At 40.8% G+C, this 18,135-nt stretch overlaps 1 protein-coding gene across 1 annotated transcript in view; it reads left to right on the forward strand.

Moving 5' to 3' along the window:
- Positions 1–18,135, forward strand: part of LOC117824178 (pleckstrin homology domain-containing family G member 1) — a 94,299-nt gene that overhangs the window by 67,654 nt on the left and 8,510 nt on the right. Inside the window, exons 3-7 of the mRNA XM_034699591.1 lie at positions 982–1,082; positions 3,498–3,567; positions 14,814–14,860; positions 17,391–17,541; positions 17,960–18,091. Of these exons, the coding sequence (XP_034555482.1) occupies positions 982–1,082; positions 3,498–3,567; positions 14,814–14,860; positions 17,391–17,541; positions 17,960–18,091 (501 nt within the window). The remainder of the gene's footprint in view (positions 1–981; positions 1,083–3,497; positions 3,568–14,813; positions 14,861–17,390; positions 17,542–17,959; positions 18,092–18,135) is intronic.

The following is an 18,135-nucleotide window of genomic DNA, read 5'->3' on the forward strand; positions in this document are numbered from 1 at the left end:
TGGGACCTGAGGCCACTGCTTTATCAGTGCTCCCTACTAACGACAGTGATGGAGGCAGTGATAAAAGAACTAGAGGGCAAAGTGGCCTTAAATAGACTTATAGCTGTTTTTCAATAGAGAGACGTGTTAAAACCTGCGTTCCCCAGCATTCCTCTGACTCTGGGATTAATTTACACTAAACCCGATGACCTCATTTCCTTATCAGACTGTTTACACAAAACAACAATACAATGAGAAGACGAATGGGCCGTCGTATCTAAACTTTACCTGGCCAGGGCACTAAAACCCGTGTTTTGGTTTGTTCTGTCTCTCCAAGATTAAATTTGATTTACCTAAGGTAATAGATAAGGATAGGGTTTTAATTTTATTCGTATAACCATTGTTGTTGTTTTTCTCTATGTGCAATGAAAGTTAAGATAGCTAAAGTGCAACATAGTGTTATCTTCTTTAGCAGCTATGCATCTTGAAATTACTGTACTGACAGTGGGAGATTTTAGATTCATCATAGTGTTGAGGATCAGTTAATAAGTAATTCTCCCAATTTAGCGTAATTGAAATTCACATTATTTTGTTATAAGGACTTACAATAATATGTGCAATACAGAGATACACTTTTACTAGCTTTGCATAATAATATTTATGCTGTCTTTCAAGAACTCTTTTTTAAAAGCAAGAAGTCTGACTGTTATGATTTCTACTTCTAATACTTTATCGCCATGAGTCACACAGAAAAGAAATGTCACTCAAGCAGCCCTGAAATTATGACTATTATTTCTACATTAACGTTCAAATGAATCATCATGTCACTCAAGAGGACTGTGGGGTTTTAAAACTACTGTTTCAAAGTCTGTAGGAGTCACAGTGTGTCAAAGTCAAGCATGTGTGTGTGTTTGAGTGTCAAAGCTTGTGTCAATCAAAATGTCATTACTATAGCTCTAACAAGATCTCCCTCTCTTTCTCTCTTTCTGTTTCTCTGCGCAGGACTACATGGAGTCTATCAGTAACCAGTCCCGTCTGGCTTTGAGCTCTGAGGATAAAGGCTCTCTGTTCGGCAACATCCAGGACATCTACCACTTCAACAGGTACATCATACTGTAAACACGGGGCTGCAGAATTGAGACTTAATGCTGCGTTTAAGTCATACAGAATCAACGGCAGACTGGAAAGGTGCCTGGTTTCATGGTTAACAAAATAAACAATACTCTTTCTGTAATTTATATTTAATTTAACAACTTTTAAGCACAGACTTTCGCTGACATGGTGTGTACATTCCTTTATTTTTAGGGCAGCTCAGTATTCTGAAGAGTTAGGTCTCGTATTTATAAAGAAAACTGAAACAAAAAGTACGACAAAGTGTCGAACAGTGCACAAATACTCCCTTGGGAACAGAAACTTAAACATAATAGAAGTGTTGATGTGGTTATATTCCTGCCTTTGTGAGATTTGACAGCAGATAAGATTCAGACAAGGCTTCAGCTAGATCTGTAGATTTGCACAAACCAGTTATTGAAATTGAAGTGTGAAGGTGTGGGCATTTTTATTAGTGCTTAAGAACGAAATTTACCAAAAAACAATATCTTAGATTTACTAATTTCCTCCCCTTCTGTTGCATGTAAAAATCATCACTGAATTTCACTTCCTGCTTGAAGGCCACTCATTAAACTTGGACTTCCACCAAAAAGTCTTCAAATATATCTTGCTCACTGAGACACTCACTCTCTTTCTTTGTTAGATAACATCCAAGACATCTACCACTTCCACAGGTACATCATATTCAGAACACAGGGCTGCAGAATTGAGACTTAGAAGATGAAAAACTGAAGCACAAAGTACGACAAAGTGTAGAACAGTGCACAAATACTCCCTTGGAAACTGAAACTTAAACATAATAGAAGTGTTGATGTGGTTATATTCCTGCCTTTGTGAGTGTCGACAGCAGATAAGATTCAGACAAGGCTTCAGCTAGATTTGCACACACCAGTTACTGAAATTGAAGTGCGAAGGTGTAGGTGTTTTTTTATTAGTGCTTAAAGCTGGGGTTGGTAGTCAGATTTAGATACACTTTTTGTTATACTGGTTAAAATGATCTTTCTGTCCCGATGGCAATCAATACATAATGTGTCTTTAAAAAGAGTGAGAAAAAGCTGCTATCTACAGCCGGAGTAAACCTGGGAAAACACCAACCAATCCCTGCCATCAGGAGCAAATATATGAAACCAATCAAATCCTGTCCTGCCGTTCTTGCCGCCTCCTGCGCGTACATTTCATCTTTGTTTGTGTTTTTAACTCTCACTATGATAATGTTATGGTGTTTTTTTACCGCTGAGTGAGACATGAGTTGACGTAGTGCAAAACACAAACGATGTGCTGAGGACCGGTTTTGAATCAGTCACGATCATATGGTCGTGAATCAGCGGCGCCGTGCATGTGAGCGGGGGCGTCGTTTTGGAGGAGCTCCATGGGGAGGGGGGAGGGGTTAGACGGAGTCCTGAGGAAATGCTACATTCAAATTCATGCTAGTTTTCCGTGATTACCAACCCTCGCTTTAAGAACGAAATTTGCAAAATAACAATATCTTAGATTCACTGATTTCGTCCCCTTATGTTGCATGTAAAAATCAATCACTGACTGTCACATCCAGCTTGAAGACCACTCATTAAACTTGGACTTGCACCAAAAAGTATTTAAACATATCTTACTCAGTCTCTTTTCTTTGTCAAGTACAACCAAAAGAAAAAATGTCCCATGATTAGTAAAACTGGGCCAGGCCACCTGTTGATCTGTGGAAAGGGCGTTGTTGTTGTTGCAGTCAGGTGTGTGTAGTGTAATAAGCCCCTGTCTGCATATTTGTGTCCTCCGGCACCGCTCATAACTCTGCGAGTGTGTTTGTACGTGGCTGTTTGTGTGTATTCAGACTAAATGGTTGGTTGAGCATCAGCCACGGTGGTCTGGAGATGGACACACACACACGCACTCCTTTTTCTCCCATGTCTTCATTTCTCAGTTGTCACGCCCTCACACACTGGCCAGTTAAAGGAAGCATAAAAGCAGTTAAAAGCAGTCACAGTGACCTCATGCTTCAACCATGAAACAATGACTCCAACAGTGGCCTTTTTTTTTTTCAAATTTTTTACACACACACACACACACACACACACACACACACACACACACACACACACACACACACACACACACACACACACACACACACACACACACACACACACACACACACACACACACACACGGGAGCTGCCTGTTTGAATTCATGGAAGTGTCTGATGTGTTCACAGCCCAATGCCTTGAGACCTCATTTCTGCACCCATGGTGACTCTTAAGGCTGAAATTGAATGTGTTTATCAGAACAATGCATGTTGTGAATAATTTCAAATAAAAGAATGAGAACATTCATGTGTGATGAAGACATAAAGGAATGAGAGTGCGCACACTTTAGCATTAAATACTGACTTCTATTGGCTCTGTCTTTGTTTCAGGGACCTTCTTCATGATCTTGAGAAGTGCAACGCTGACCCTGTGGCCATTGCTGAGTGCTTTGTATCAAAGGTAAGACTGATGATGCCCTCTGCCTCCTTCCCACGAGCATACCTCTACGTCTGGTGGAGGAAAGTAACCAGGTTCATTCAGGGAAGAAGTGTTTTAAACTAGAATCAAAAGTCTGGTCCTAATACACTAGAATCTGTACAAGTGAGGATTTTAGTGACTGTTTACTGACAGAGGAGTGGTGCAGTGTTAATTCTTCCCCTCTTGGTATTGTATAGTTTACAGGTAGCAGGTACAAGTTCCCAGGTGTTCCACAACTTTACAGGGTTCGCACGCGTCATGAAAAACCTGGAAAACAGCTGACCAGTTTTCCAACACTGGAAAACACCTGAAAAATGGGAGAAAAAATAAATTGTCCTGGAAAATTATTCCAACATGACTGCGTGCGACCTTACACAATTTAAAAAGTTGTGGCAGAGAGCTTGGGGGGTCTGTGCCTCACAACTTTCTGTGCAGGCTGAGAGCTCAATTACCGTACTGTAGCTAATAGGAGTGCAAACTCCCGATAGTGAAAACAAACAGAGCAAAAAGAGCGACACAGCTGCTCAGGAAACTGCACGTTGTAGACATGGCTGATCACAATAGACATCGCCACGCAGGAAGACAGTTTAAACTTTTTTAAATCCCTGAGAGATCTTCAAATACAGAGTGTGTCTTGTATAACGGTGCGATTTTTTCCGGATACGGGTAACTCAAATAAACATTTTTATTTATGCTGGATGAATATCATGATAAAGCAGATCTATTTTGAGTTTGAGTTGAGTTAGGAGTTGGGAAACATTTGTGGCCAGTTTTGTCATTCAGTTCTATTTAGGTCAATGTTTGCACTGATCATCTGATCATTATTAATAATATTATTATTATTTATTTATTTATTTCAGTAAGGCAGCTTCCAGATTCCTTTGATGGCTCTTTTGTTCTTTACGTATCTAATTTAATATTTTTTGAGAAAAGAGAAAGCTGAGGTGAGAGTTGCCTATCATTGTTACTTGGTTGCACTATAGAAGTGAAGTGATGTACATCTGTGATTGTATTATTCTATAATCAATTTGCCATAATTTTTAAGCATGTAAGAGATGATTTCATAGATAGCCATATACTGCACGTCTATCAATGTAGACTTCCACTGAGAGGAACATATTAGACTATTTAGGAACTAAATTTAGACTGCCATACCAGCTTGATCATCACTGAAAATGTCCTGGAAAATGATCTCTGGAAAAGAGTGGGAACCCTGCTTTATCTGATAACAAAAGAGGCAACATTTATAATCAGGCCTCACCAAGCCTCTAAACTTAGTGGGAATGGTTACGTGTTGATAAATAGAGTTAAATAATCCACATCTGCTTGATAAAGCAAAAATTACAGCCTAAAAATGAGTAGAAAGTTGTAAAACAGAATTTTGTCCTTTATTCTTAATACATTGCCGCATATTTAAATTGTATTCACATCTTTTGAAGACATATTTCTTCCTACTGACTCCTAATTCTTTCATACTTTTACTCAGGACTTTGGTCTAAAGGTCTCAAGTACTTCTTCCACCACTGTCTGTCTCTCTGCCCACATGCACACTCCTCCTTCCCTTGTTTAAACTTGTCCAAACAGCTGGTTCACATGCACAGAAGTGAAAATGAGAAACAGGCAATGCTCCATCTTAAAATATAAGTAAACAAAGATCAGATGAAGAAGCTGCTTTGAAGCCACTTCAGTTTATTGAAGTTAGTAGCATGATTTCAGAGGGAGGAATGTCTATTTAGAGAGCAACAGGAGGGCAGGGAGGAGTGACAACTTTAGAGGAATTTTAAGGGCCTTGCAGATATATAATCACCTTTTTTTTTTTACTGGGGGGGGATAATAGCAGAGCTCCGTCGAGGAAAACTGGACTCAGCAACTCTGCTCAGGGTATCACTGTTTGTCCTGCGTGTGTTTCTGGGTTAATTCCACTCCTGCTCCTTGTCTGTCCATCCCCTACAGGAAAAAAAATAGCATGATTATGTCCCATGGTAATGTGCCGCATTCCAGCACTTCCTCTAAAACCCCTCACATTCCCTCCCTACCCGACTGCAATTACACCCAATACCACAGAGCAACTGTCTGACCATGTTTATAAAAAAACACAAGTCATGTCAGCGTCACAGACACCCTAAATACAGCAGCTGTTGAGACACAACAGTTTTATAGCATCCCACAGCAGCACTCTGCATAATTAACTGGGGTCCATAAACAAACCAGCATGATGACACTGTTGTTACTGACTGATTAATGTTACACTTGTCACTGTTTTGGGATTATTTCAGATAATTTCCCAATCTGAAAACACCAGCCGCTTGTTTATTTTCAGTCTTTGTGCTTTTACAACATGTGTGATGAAACATTGTGACACTCTTGTGGTATTTACTGTGTGGTTTAGCCCGGGGTTAGAACGGGTCAAATCTAGTTTACAGTACGGATCCACCATGCTGTTACATTCCTCTAATGAGACAGATATCATACTACAGCTGTCCAACACAACCATTTCATACATCCTTTATTTTTTACTGGTGGAGCTGTAAAAAGCTCCCGTGTTGCTACTCCAAACACACACGCCCACTCTCACAAACACTCAGACACACAACTGCAAAGCGCCTCTAACTCTGTCCTGCTCCAATCACTTTCTTTCGCATAATCGTGACACAGTTAAAATCAAAATGTCGGTTTTGGGAAAATAAGTTAAACCAAATAAGTTAATTTGCATGGACACAAATTTTTATATTTAACAGCTTTATTCAGGTGTGTACATCGTGGTCATGTTTTAACATAAAATTCTGCTAAATCTGACTTGGGTTAGTTTGCTCAGTCCATTTTATCCCAAAACAGGCATCTTTTGTCCAATCAGATTGAAGTAAACCAGTGTTACACAACCTGAGGTTAACTCACTACAAAAACACAACCCTCTCGTCAAACTGAAAGTCCATTCTTTACTTTGGAAATAGTAGCTTGTAAAAAAGAAAATGGAAAAAACCCAACTTTGGAGGCTTCAATCACTAAGCCCTTATTTTCCTCAGTAGATGAAGTTTATCATTGGGGTTTTTTGTAGTTGTTTCTTTTAGTGCAGTTTTATAACTCCTTATCTCGGTTGGCTTAAAAGTAAAAAGCGTTCCTGCATATATAGCTTGGCAAACAACATCTGCCAAGGGAGATGGTCTGATGCAATCTGAAGCTCAAGAGAAGCAGTGCAGTTTTTTTCTTCACCAAACATGCTTCCATTCGCAAATATCCACACACATGTATGTGCAGCCATAAACATATTCATACTTAATACAGTGAAAGAGGTAAACTAAGGGTGCTTTCACTCCTGGATCGTTTGGGGAAGTTGCTCCAAAACAAAGTGCATTTCCGTCCTTGGTCTGGTTCGTTTGGACGCATTTGAACACATCGATGGAGTTCTGATCCTGAGCAAAATGAGCAAGACTATCTAGCAGAGGTGATCTTGGCTCTGAACAGTGAAGTAGTTCATTTGCGCAATCAACCCAGCGCCCTGAACAAATAGCTGTTTGACTCATCACACTCCAGTAGTTGGTGGTTAGTATAAAAGTAGTGACACGTCAGCATTGCTCAACGTTTTTATCCAGTTCAACATCAGCAGAAGAGCTGTTTTTAGACGTAGCAGCATCATAGGACTTAACAACATTACACTTGTTCAGCAACAGTTGAGTTCAATAAGTTTTGTCCAGCTTGTTAAACGAAGAGAATTTGTCCATCTTATCACTGGAACCTGTTGTCAGGCTGGTCCCTTTGCATACTGCACCGACTAAACTACTGTATTTTTGTGAGTGGTGACCAACATTTCACATCTACCAAAATGTCGGTGTGGCATTAAACTCCTCGCTGCTCCAAGTCAACCACAACTCATTTATTTGGAAGGTTAACTGGCTAACTCATTAGCATTAGGAATGCACGATATTATCGGCACATTATCGGTATTGGACGATATTGGTTTAAAAATGAACTATCGGATATTGGCCAACATGCCGTTATCCGCCGATTTAATTAACCGGTAAAATAATTGTTTGCTGCCAACATGTTGGGCTGATGTTTTCAGTTAAATTTGAATTTAAGCAGCCGTCTGTAAGGAACATGTAGCTGACTAATGTAGGCACATTTACTATCAAAGAGTAAACCATTTTATTTAATTTGGGTTTAATTGCTGTACAGTTGCACTTTTCACATGTTCCCTGTGAACAGAGGTTAGGTTTACTTACTATGTCAAATGTGAAATTGGCAAAATTTGCCCTGTTTGTGGGTTTGTTATGATTGTCTCAGGGAGAGCATCATTCAAGTTTTAAGTAGGATGTATCTTTTTGTAGGAATTTTGTTTGAAAGCAATCGTCATAAATAAATATGCAGTTTTAAGTATTAAGTATTTTTCTTATTTTGCACAAGAAATGAATATTACATAACAAATGTGATAAGAGTATCCCCATAATACTGTACACTAATTCCAATACAGAAGAGAATTGATGATCTCTGCAATGAGGTGTGCGGACAAAAAATATCGGTATCAGTAATCAGCTAAATGAGTTGTAAAATATCGGCATATCAGATATCGGCAAAAAAAACAATATCGTGCATCCCTAGTTAGCATCTTGGAGCTGGCTTCCCACAGTGCAAAGTGCGACCACTACGCAGTGGGAAAAGAAGGCTGTGACATAATGATGCAAGGCCAGGCCTGTGATGGTGTTTGCTTTGGCCTGTTTTATAATACTGCGGCGTAAACACAAAAATACCCCAAACTAGAACAACGTATCATCCTATCATCTGAATCTGAACGAAGCACATGAGCTGCAGGTCTGTAAGCACCCAGAGGACAAGGGGAGACCTTTTTTGGTCTGCCCCAAATCTGCAGAAATAGAGCAAGCGCTCGCACTTTTTTCAACAAGTGACACATAAGTTTGTTTTTCAACAGAAGAATCAGATTAGTACATCATCATCATTTAGAGGAAAGTCATTTTTTTCCTTTTCTCGTCTGCTTTGCTTCCAGTAAGTAATCTGTTGAGATGTTTTTCTGTGTCTATAGGATTGTCGACGAGTGGTTTTAATACAGCCAAAGCAAAAGCCTGGAAACAGTTAGTCACCTCTGAACATGACCCCCCCCCCCCCCCCCCCCCCCCCCCTTTAAATTGAGACCTCCAAGGACTGGCATCCATATGTGTCTCTGTGGAAGTGTGTGTATGTGTGTCCTCATCCTTCACAGACTGACTTCTGGTAAATGGGTTGCAACCAGAACAGTAACCAAGAGGTCCCATGTGCTGCTGAAGGTTAGTCATAGTTACTAAGAAAACCACAAAGCCTGCATTTTCACTATCTCTGACACACACTCCCACACACACTAATTCTTCTGCAGTCGGAGCAGCCAAGAATCACAACCCGGCGCAGTGTTTGAAGAGGAGACGGATCTAGTTGTAAATCTCCTCCTTTCTCTATCTGAGATAATTGGCCATCCCTCCTCATGTTCCTCTCTGTTCCCCTCAATCCAAACTGTGCGATGTGTTGAGTAAGCCTTTAAAGTGTTTTATGTGCTGCTACATGCTGACTGAAGCACACAGAGCACAATTACAACAAGATCTTTAGTTTCTGTCTTCACCCCGAGTGATCTGACGTGTTCAGAGATTAGCTGATGACTCATCGTGAGCGGTCCAGTCTCGACAGATCACAGTAGCAACCAGAGCCGCCTCGTTTATCACTTTTTCACCAAAGTGATCTGTGGGTGGTGACACAAGGGATCTCTTTTAGTTTCACTGTGCAGTCATTACTTTTTTTTGTATTTGACTTCCCAAAAGAAAACCGGTCACATGACCCCATAAAACTCTGCACTGGCTGCCTGTTTATTTCAAAATCTATTTTAAAGTTTTCACTTGTTTTCGAAGCTTTACACAGCCTTACCTCTCCATACATCACAGACTTTCTTCCATTTATGTTCCAGCTCAATCACTGAGGTCCTTTTTAATGTTCCTCATGTGTCCCTCAAGGCAAGGCAAGGCAACTTTATTTGTATAGCACATTTCATACACGAGGGCAACTCAATGTGGTTTACATGAAAATATTAAAAGCATTGGTAACATTCAGACAAGAATAAAAGAACACAATTAAAATGACAAATTTAATAAAACAGAAAAAAAAAGGAAAATTAGGAATGTATTAAAAATTAAATTTGCATTTAAAGCGAGTTAAAAAAAAAGCTCAGATAGGAAAGCAGTGGCAAGTAAGTTCCAGCTAAAGCTTTCTGTTTTTATGCACCAATACTGTGGTACTCTCTGCCTCTTGACCTCAGACTACAAGCTCTCTGGGTGTTTTCAAAATAAGATTAAAGACATTTATTTTTTTTATCTGTCTTTTAGTTTGGAGTAACTGGTCCAAGTTTTAGTTATTGCTTTTAACTTTTTCTCCCCTTCTTTTTTATCTCCTCTGGTGTTTAGTTGCGCTTATTTAAGCTGTTACTAATTTTTTACTTTGGATTCATATATTTCTTGTTATTTTTACAGTATATATTTAGTTTTGTTTTCAAGTATTTATTCATCATTCTTCTTATTTTAGTCTTTATAATTTGATATATTGCTTTTTTCAGCCTGTTTAGTATATGTTAATCACTTTGGGCTGCATGCTTGTTTGCATGAAAGGTGCTTTAGAAATACAGCTAGATTGGATTTGATTGAATTGGACTGGACTGAACTGGACTGGACTGGACTGAACTGGACTGGACTGGACTGGACTGAACTGGTTTGGATTGGATTGAATTGAATTGGACTTGACCTGATTGGATTGGATTGAATTGAATTGAATTAAATTGGACTGGAGTGGTTTGGATTTGACTGGTTTGGATTTGACTGGATTGGATTGGATTAAATTGGATTGAATTGGACTTGACTGGATTGGATTGGATTGGATTGGATTGGATAGGATTGGATTGAATTGGACTGGAGTGGATTGGATTGGATTTGACTGGATTTGATTGGACTGGAGTGGTTTGGACTTGACTGGATTGGATTGGATTGGATTGAATTGGATTGGAGTGGAAGTCACACATCAAAAAAGTATCAACCTTCTCTGTAATTTGTATCCTGATACTCTAAAATAGGATATTTTTGATTTTCATCATGTAAAGGCGCCAGCTCAGACTTCAAAACTCACATGTAGCATTTAAATCTGATGATTACAAGACAAAATGTAGTTTGTATATGTTTCTACAAGGTAAGTATATGTTATAGATCTGAGCTATATTTGCAAGGTTCAAGGACTGTCTGCAGACATGCATGCTCTGCACAATTCTTTATTCCATAGAAGCATTTATGTATTTTGTGGTCTTGCTTTCAAAGTCCAGAGGCTTATTAGGAGTGTGTATTAGGAGTGTGTGTGAGTGAGTGTCACTGGAAATCGATGATGGCACATCTGGTTGTGCTTAGTCCTGGTCTGTGGCGGCAGACTGCCGGAGACGAGGAGGAGGAGGAGAGCTCTGCTCTTCAATTTAGGACGGTTCCCACGGAGCACCTCAGGCTAACAAATCACGAGAGTCTGTCTGCATGCATTTCAAGTGTATGTGTGTGTTCTTATGTTCAGTATATCCTGGTGTGATGCATTGTTTGTAATTCTGTAGTTAGGCTTAATTGTTTGCAGTAGCTTTAATAGCTAACCCACAGCGGGAAACATCTCATCAACACACATACTTGTTGCTGCATACTGTTAGTTTGGTCTGAATAACATGCTGCATATTGTGCGCAAATGTACACTTCTCTCTGCATGTGCGTGTGTGTGTGCATGTGTGCGTGTGTGCGTGTGTGTGTGTGTGTGTACATTATGAACCAGGACAGACTTCTGCCATCTGCCTCGTGTGTTTACGAAGCTGCTTCCTGATAGTTGTCCACATCCTGTGACCCCAAAGTGTTTATGGACACAAATAGTTTAATTAGACTCTCACATTACGCAACACTGAAGGGTTCATCTCCCGGCCTCAAAGAGAAGGAGCGATGGACCGAAAAGCTTCAAGAAAAGAGCAGAGATGCAAAAAATAAAGATGATATTAAAAGTTAAGACAGGATGGGGATGAAGAGAGAAAGATTCACTGTACCTGTGATAAGTCATACTTCATCTGATGTCTTTGATGTTCAGAGAAGCATGCAAGGTGGGAAAAGTCTCAATTAAAGGGGCGGTGATGAAGCATGATGGGGATATTTAATCCAACAGAGACTTAAAGGCCAGGACACAGACTAATCATAAGCTACAGGGCGGACTTTCAATTAGAAGCAATGAACATAGGAGAGTGGGTGCCTTGTCTGTGGGCTCCGAGTGTGCAGAGCCATAAACATGAAATAACCAGCAAGGCATCAGAACTGCACAGAGCCACTGATGATACAGAAGAACTAAGAGGATACATTATGAGCTCAGAAGACACAGTCCAAGTAGTTCCGTATGCTTATCTTTTCTGTTCCAGGCGTCCATTGTGTTCAGACCATTTTCTCATGATGTGAAGGCTCTTAAAACTTGGTTCAGATGTGTGATCCAGTTTAGTGAACATCAATCCTGCTTTTAGTTTTGTCAAAGGAACAATATTTGTATGGTGAAACAGAAGACTGCTCAAATGAATCCTCAAAGTGGTAAACAATGGTGTCACGTCTCAGATTAATGCAGACCTGATGTTCAATGGGATGTATTATTATTGGGAACCAATGACTAGTTATCCCACATCCCCATTGTGCTTTATTTCCCAGCATTCAGTGTCCTTCTACAACAACATACTAGGGTTTTTATGTTTGCAGTAATATTTTTTTCCTTTGTCAGATGTTAAAAAATTTTTTCCATGTGGGAAACAATTTTTCCAAAATACCTTCACACACATAAGACATTTTCAAGATAATTTCAGGCCCTAATATTTCCAGGAATTTGCCTTTCACATTTGCGCTTCCTCAGGAAATCATCTAGTTCTGGGGTAATTTCACAACTCAGTATACTCCGTTAGGTTTAGGAGAGGAGGGACGGCTGGATAGGGCATGTAGGAAGTGATAACCATAGACCTTTCTGGAGTCCCTGAGCTCCATTGTCTCGTAGGTTCCTCTGAGCTTCCGTAGGCATCCTCCTGCTTCGCATGTTCCAGACTCCAGCTGATACAGACGTGCTGGACTCCAGCGGCAACAGCTCCTACTACTTGTCTCATCACTATCACTGCCCCCTCTGTCTCTTATTCTCCTCTATCCCTCTTTTAAGACCCAAATCAGTCGAGGCATGATGTCTGTCTAGCATGAGTCTGGTTCTGCCCGAGGTTTCTGCCTGTTAAAAAGGAAGTTTACTCGCTACTGTAACTAGCTAAATATTGCGATGTGTAATGCTCATGATGGATTAAGTTGGGGTAAGGCTGAGTCTTACCCTGTCCTGGTGATGGGTCTCTGTTCATAATTTGACATAGAGGGGTCTAGACCTCCTATGTTTGTAAAAGCATCTTGAGATAACGTTTGTTGTGATTTGGCGCTATACAAATAAAGATTGATTGACTGATTGATAACGGTGATGGTTGTGTTTCTCTTCAACGCTTATAAGAACTTTTCTTCAAGGCAAACTTGAGAGTACAAAAACACAATAAAGAAAACTGAGGCAAGCAGTGAAGAGTATTAGCAGTAAAACATCATCATCCTGACTCCGCCCACTTGCTATTTGTGAATGTTACAGAATTGAACCTGCCGTCTTCACGCTTCAGCTCAGGTTGTGAGCCCCAAGCGGCTCGTATGCTGCTCCAGCATGCTCGGATACCTAATGCTGTAGACCACACTGACAGCACCACTGTATATTACAGCCTCTCTCCCTCACTATGTCATAATCATCCATTTAAAGAAAATAGTGGTGTACTGTCGAGTGAAACGCCCTTGTGGGAAGATGTTTGTATTGAATGTCTCCTCAATTCACACCCACAAGTGACCAGCAGGCCCTGGCGGACGCAATGTTGGACACATTTTTTCTAGTGCCCTTTTCTGGACTTGGTGCAGACTATTTGCTGGAGGCTGGGGAGAAAAAGTCAGGATAACGTCTGGGTGAACAGATATCACTCTCAGGAAAGGGGCTTTTGTGAACTTAGATTTGTTATCCCATGTTAGTATTGTCACTTTGAGCTTATTAGCACACTGAATGCAGGCTCAAGTAGCTTATTCCAACTTTAAAGAAGGGTTAAATGGATTGAAGGTGTTGATCTCTCACTACACACATGTATGTGCCAGCACACATGAGAATACCCGTTTGAACCTTCAGTGTGAATGAAAAGAAAACTGAAATCATTATTTTGATTTTAATCTGCTGGATGGTGTAGACAGTGTCTTCTGTAATTTGGTGTCTCACTGTCGTCCTTCAGTCAGAACCCTTGGTGTCATCTTTGATGGTGCTTTTAGATTTGATAAACAGATCAGCTGTTGTGAAGACAAGCTTCTTCCAGCTGAGACTTTTAGGCAAAATAAAGGTCTATCTTCCTTCTCATGAGGTTGAGAGAGTGATACACATGTTTATCACTTCTCGCCTTGATTATTGTAATTCTTTGTACATTGGTGTTGATCAGCCATCCCTTCGGCGCCACAGCAGGTTCAGAATGTGGCTGCACGCCTGCTGACTGGGAAGAGACAACGGGATCACATCACGCCTGTTCTGGCTTCTCTTCACCGGCTTCCTGTCAGCTTCAGGATCCAGTTTAAAACTGTGTTGTTGGTTTTTAAAAGTCTACATGGGTTGGCACCACCATACCTGAGCGAGTGTTTGAACCTGCATGCTCCAGTCAGAGCACTCAGGTCAACGCACCAGGTGCTTCTTGATGTCCCAAGAGCAAGGCTAAAAACTTGAGGTGACAGAGCTTTCGCGGTGGCTGCTCCCACACAGGTGAACAGCCTGCCTCTGAATATCAGGACCGCTCAGACTACTGAGAGTCTTAAATCGTTACTTAAAGCGCAAATCTTTGCATTGGCTTTTAATACCTGTTGAGCGAGACATCCAACTTTTTATTTTGCTTTTATTTATTGTGGCTTTTTCTTGTACTATCTATTGTGTTTTTTAAATATCCACTTTTAACTATTTGTTTTTATTGATTATGTTTTTAAGCTTTTACAGCACTTTGGTCAACTGTGGTTGTTTTAAAATGTGCTATATAAATAAAGTTGGACTTGACTTAAATTATGTGACATGGCTAGATTTCTTCTGTTTTATGTCCATTTATTACATCAACTCATGAATCCTTTTGTGTCTTTCAGAGTGAAGAATTCCACATCTACACTCAGTACTGCACCAACTACCCACGGTAAGACAGCTCTTATTCAGCTCACTGTACAAAAAGCATCACCCCGTTGTCATTGTCATCTTATCTTGATCTCACCTCCACACACCGTCTTCCCAGCGTCTCACATAGCTCCATTGTGTGTGTCGATCAATGCCGTACCTTTTTTCTTTCTCTCTCCCTGATAAACTGACGCGCTCCACAGACACCACTTCAGCAGGAGTCAAAGTGTCTACCTCCAGTTGTGCCTCAGGGTCTAACTCCCTCCCTCCCTCCCTCTGTTGGTGCCCCATTTTTTTTTCTTCCCATTCTTTATTTGCTGCCTATTGACAGAGTTACAGCTCACACACTGACAGATGAGGTATTATAGATGTCACCTTATCACAGCTAACACTGTTAATGTTTTATTAAGCTGTGTGAGTGTGGTCCCATGGGACGGCTATGTGGATCACCAGGGAGGAGTTTGTCAGTGTGTATATTGTGTGTGATTTAATGAGCTGTAACAGGAGGCTCTTCTTTATGCCAAGACAAACTTCACCAAGAACACACACCTTCTCCTGCAGCTACTTTTTTTCATTGAGAGTGTGTGATAAGAAAGACACGTGGGGAACGAAACAAAGTCTTCACTAATTGAATTCTGATTGTGTGTGTGTGTGTGTGTTTATGTGTGTGTGTGTAAAGGGGCTATTGTCAGCGCTTTCAGATAGACCATCTCCCACATCCACACCACAGCTGGTGACCCCCTTCCAAGGTCACACACGACAGACGCACACCAACACACACATAGGAGACACAAATACACACACATAGAGGCTGCAGATGTATCATGGTCATGCTGAGCTCTGAGGTCGGGTTTCCTCCAGAACAATGTGAGGCCTGTGTGGAGCTTCACTGGAATTCAGACATGCAGACATGCACATGCATGCGCTCACACACACTCACTCTCTCTCTCTCTCTCTCACTCACACACACACACACACACACACACACACACACACACACACACACGAATAGACTAAAGGCAAGCTTTAGGCAATGATCATTTTCTGTCATTTTTTCCTCTGCATCTGTATGCACACACACACACACACACACACACACACACACACACACACACACACACACACACACACACACACACACAGCCTACATTTGTTGATCAAAAAGGCTCTTTCTTCCCTTGTAGGTCAAGAAAGTACAGCAGCTCCAGTAATTAGCATTATTGGCTTTACATGGTTTTAAACATGCCGATCTGGGATTGATCACGGTTTTCTGTAAACAATTTATAGACCTTCAGCTGGGTGACACTGAAGTAGACTGACAAATAATGTAGTCCTATAATGTCAGTATTAATCAATCAATCAATTGCACTTTAAAGCACACCAAGATACCTGATGTAAACCACCAAACACTGAAGCCCAGTTCCCATGAAGGTTCGCCATTATTCACGTCCGTCTTAAACCAACAGTCTGTGAAAAATTGGTTTTGATGGATGTGATTCTTGCTGTTGATATTAGCGTATTATGACCATAGACTGTATAAAATATGGACGTAGTATCCGTAACGTCACCCATCTGTTTCTGAAGCGCTGTTTTGAAGCCAGTCGGCGGCAGCAGCCATATTACTGCTGTCGAGCAATTGTGACGTAAAGAGGCGGGCTTTGAGCCTCCTAGCCAACAGCTACAGTGTTCCCACAGTCAGCTGTGCCTCTCATTGGAAGACTCATAATCTCAATATCTTAGAAATTGCTGCGTTAGAAAAAAATTCACCCCCCCTCACAGTGTGTGCCGATCAAGAAATGAGCTATCCAGACTACACTCGTCTTTTGTACCAGACTGTAAACATGTTTATTTCTGCTGTAAAGATCAGCTTTTTCCCATTCATGTGTATGTGGTTTCCGGTACTTCCGGAGCCAGCCTCAAGCGGATCCTCGATGAACTGCAGTTTTTAGCACTTCCGCATTGGACTCATATTTTTAGATTGGAGGTTGCCGCTTGATTATGATGTGTTAAAAAAAATAATGTAAAGCTTACATGAGGCCTCAACAGTGATAAGATTTAAAATATGACAACTTTTTTTGGAAAAAGTGAGACCACTGTTGTTTGAAATGTCTGTACAGAAGACCATGAAATTAACTTCTAATTCTAAAAGAATTATCGTTTGATGAACAGAATAAACAGGAGGAGTTATTATAGCAACAAAGAGCCCTTGTAATGTACATATGTGAATGCAGCAATAGAATAAACTGGAGCACAGCTCAAAAGTCTAAACGTTGTGGCTTGTTGGTGTAATATTATGGAGTGTACTTTTTGCACATATTTCAATTATTATATTAATTTCAGCAAAAGGCAAATAGATGGTTTAAGATCCTGGCAGTATGCATACATTTGAACAAAAACTGTCACTGATCCTGTAAAATGTAGTGATTTTTTTTTCTTTTTCAGTATTGCATAGTCTGTCAGTACACTTATTACAGCTCTCTCTTGTCATAACTGTCAAATTATAGTTTACTCCACATCCCTGATATCTTATTCTCCATGTTTTGCCTCCACAGGTCGGTGGCTGTGCTGACAGAATGCATGAGGAACAAGGTGTTGGCCAAGTTTTTCCGCGAGCGCCAGGAATCTCTGCGGCACTCCTTGCCCCTGGGCTCCTACCTGCTCAAGCCAGTGCAGAGGATCCTCAAGTACCACCTACTGCTGCACGTATGTGTCTGTGTGTTGTCTGTCTCGTTAAAGCACACACTCACACGCACAGTTACTCTTTGCCCACAGATATAAAGAAACAGGCACAAACATGTTAGCAAAGCACACACAATGATGTTTTATCTGATTGTGTGCTCTGGTTTAATAACGGGATTTCTGGATCAGCTCCCAATGACAGTCTCCACTGGAGAGGCCAAATGTTTAGACATATGGCCCTCAGTATGAAGCTTCCTGTATATGTACACTGCTTGCATTACAGTACATGCATATATGCAGAAACACACACATGGCATGCCTGTATGAGTGAAGCCTTTTGCATTTGTTACTGTGAACATGCATGTGCAATGTGTGTCAGTGCACGTGCATGCAGTTTGTGCACTTACTTACTCCTCGGGTTTGTTTGTGTGTGTTTGTGCAGGAGATAGCCAACCACATGGAGAAGGACACAGAGACGTACGAGGTTGTGCAGGAAGCCATCGAAACCATGCAGAGAGTGGCCTGGCACATCAACGACATGAAGAGGAAACACGAGCATGCTGTTCGGCTGCAGGTACGCAAGGCATGAAAAAAGTGTTAGAAACATAGATGCCAAAT

This window comes from Notolabrus celidotus, chromosome 13 (assembly GCF_009762535.1).
Source record: "Notolabrus celidotus isolate fNotCel1 chromosome 13, fNotCel1.pri, whole genome shotgun sequence".
Taxonomy (NCBI): domain Eukaryota; kingdom Metazoa; phylum Chordata; class Actinopteri; order Labriformes; family Labridae; genus Notolabrus; species Notolabrus celidotus.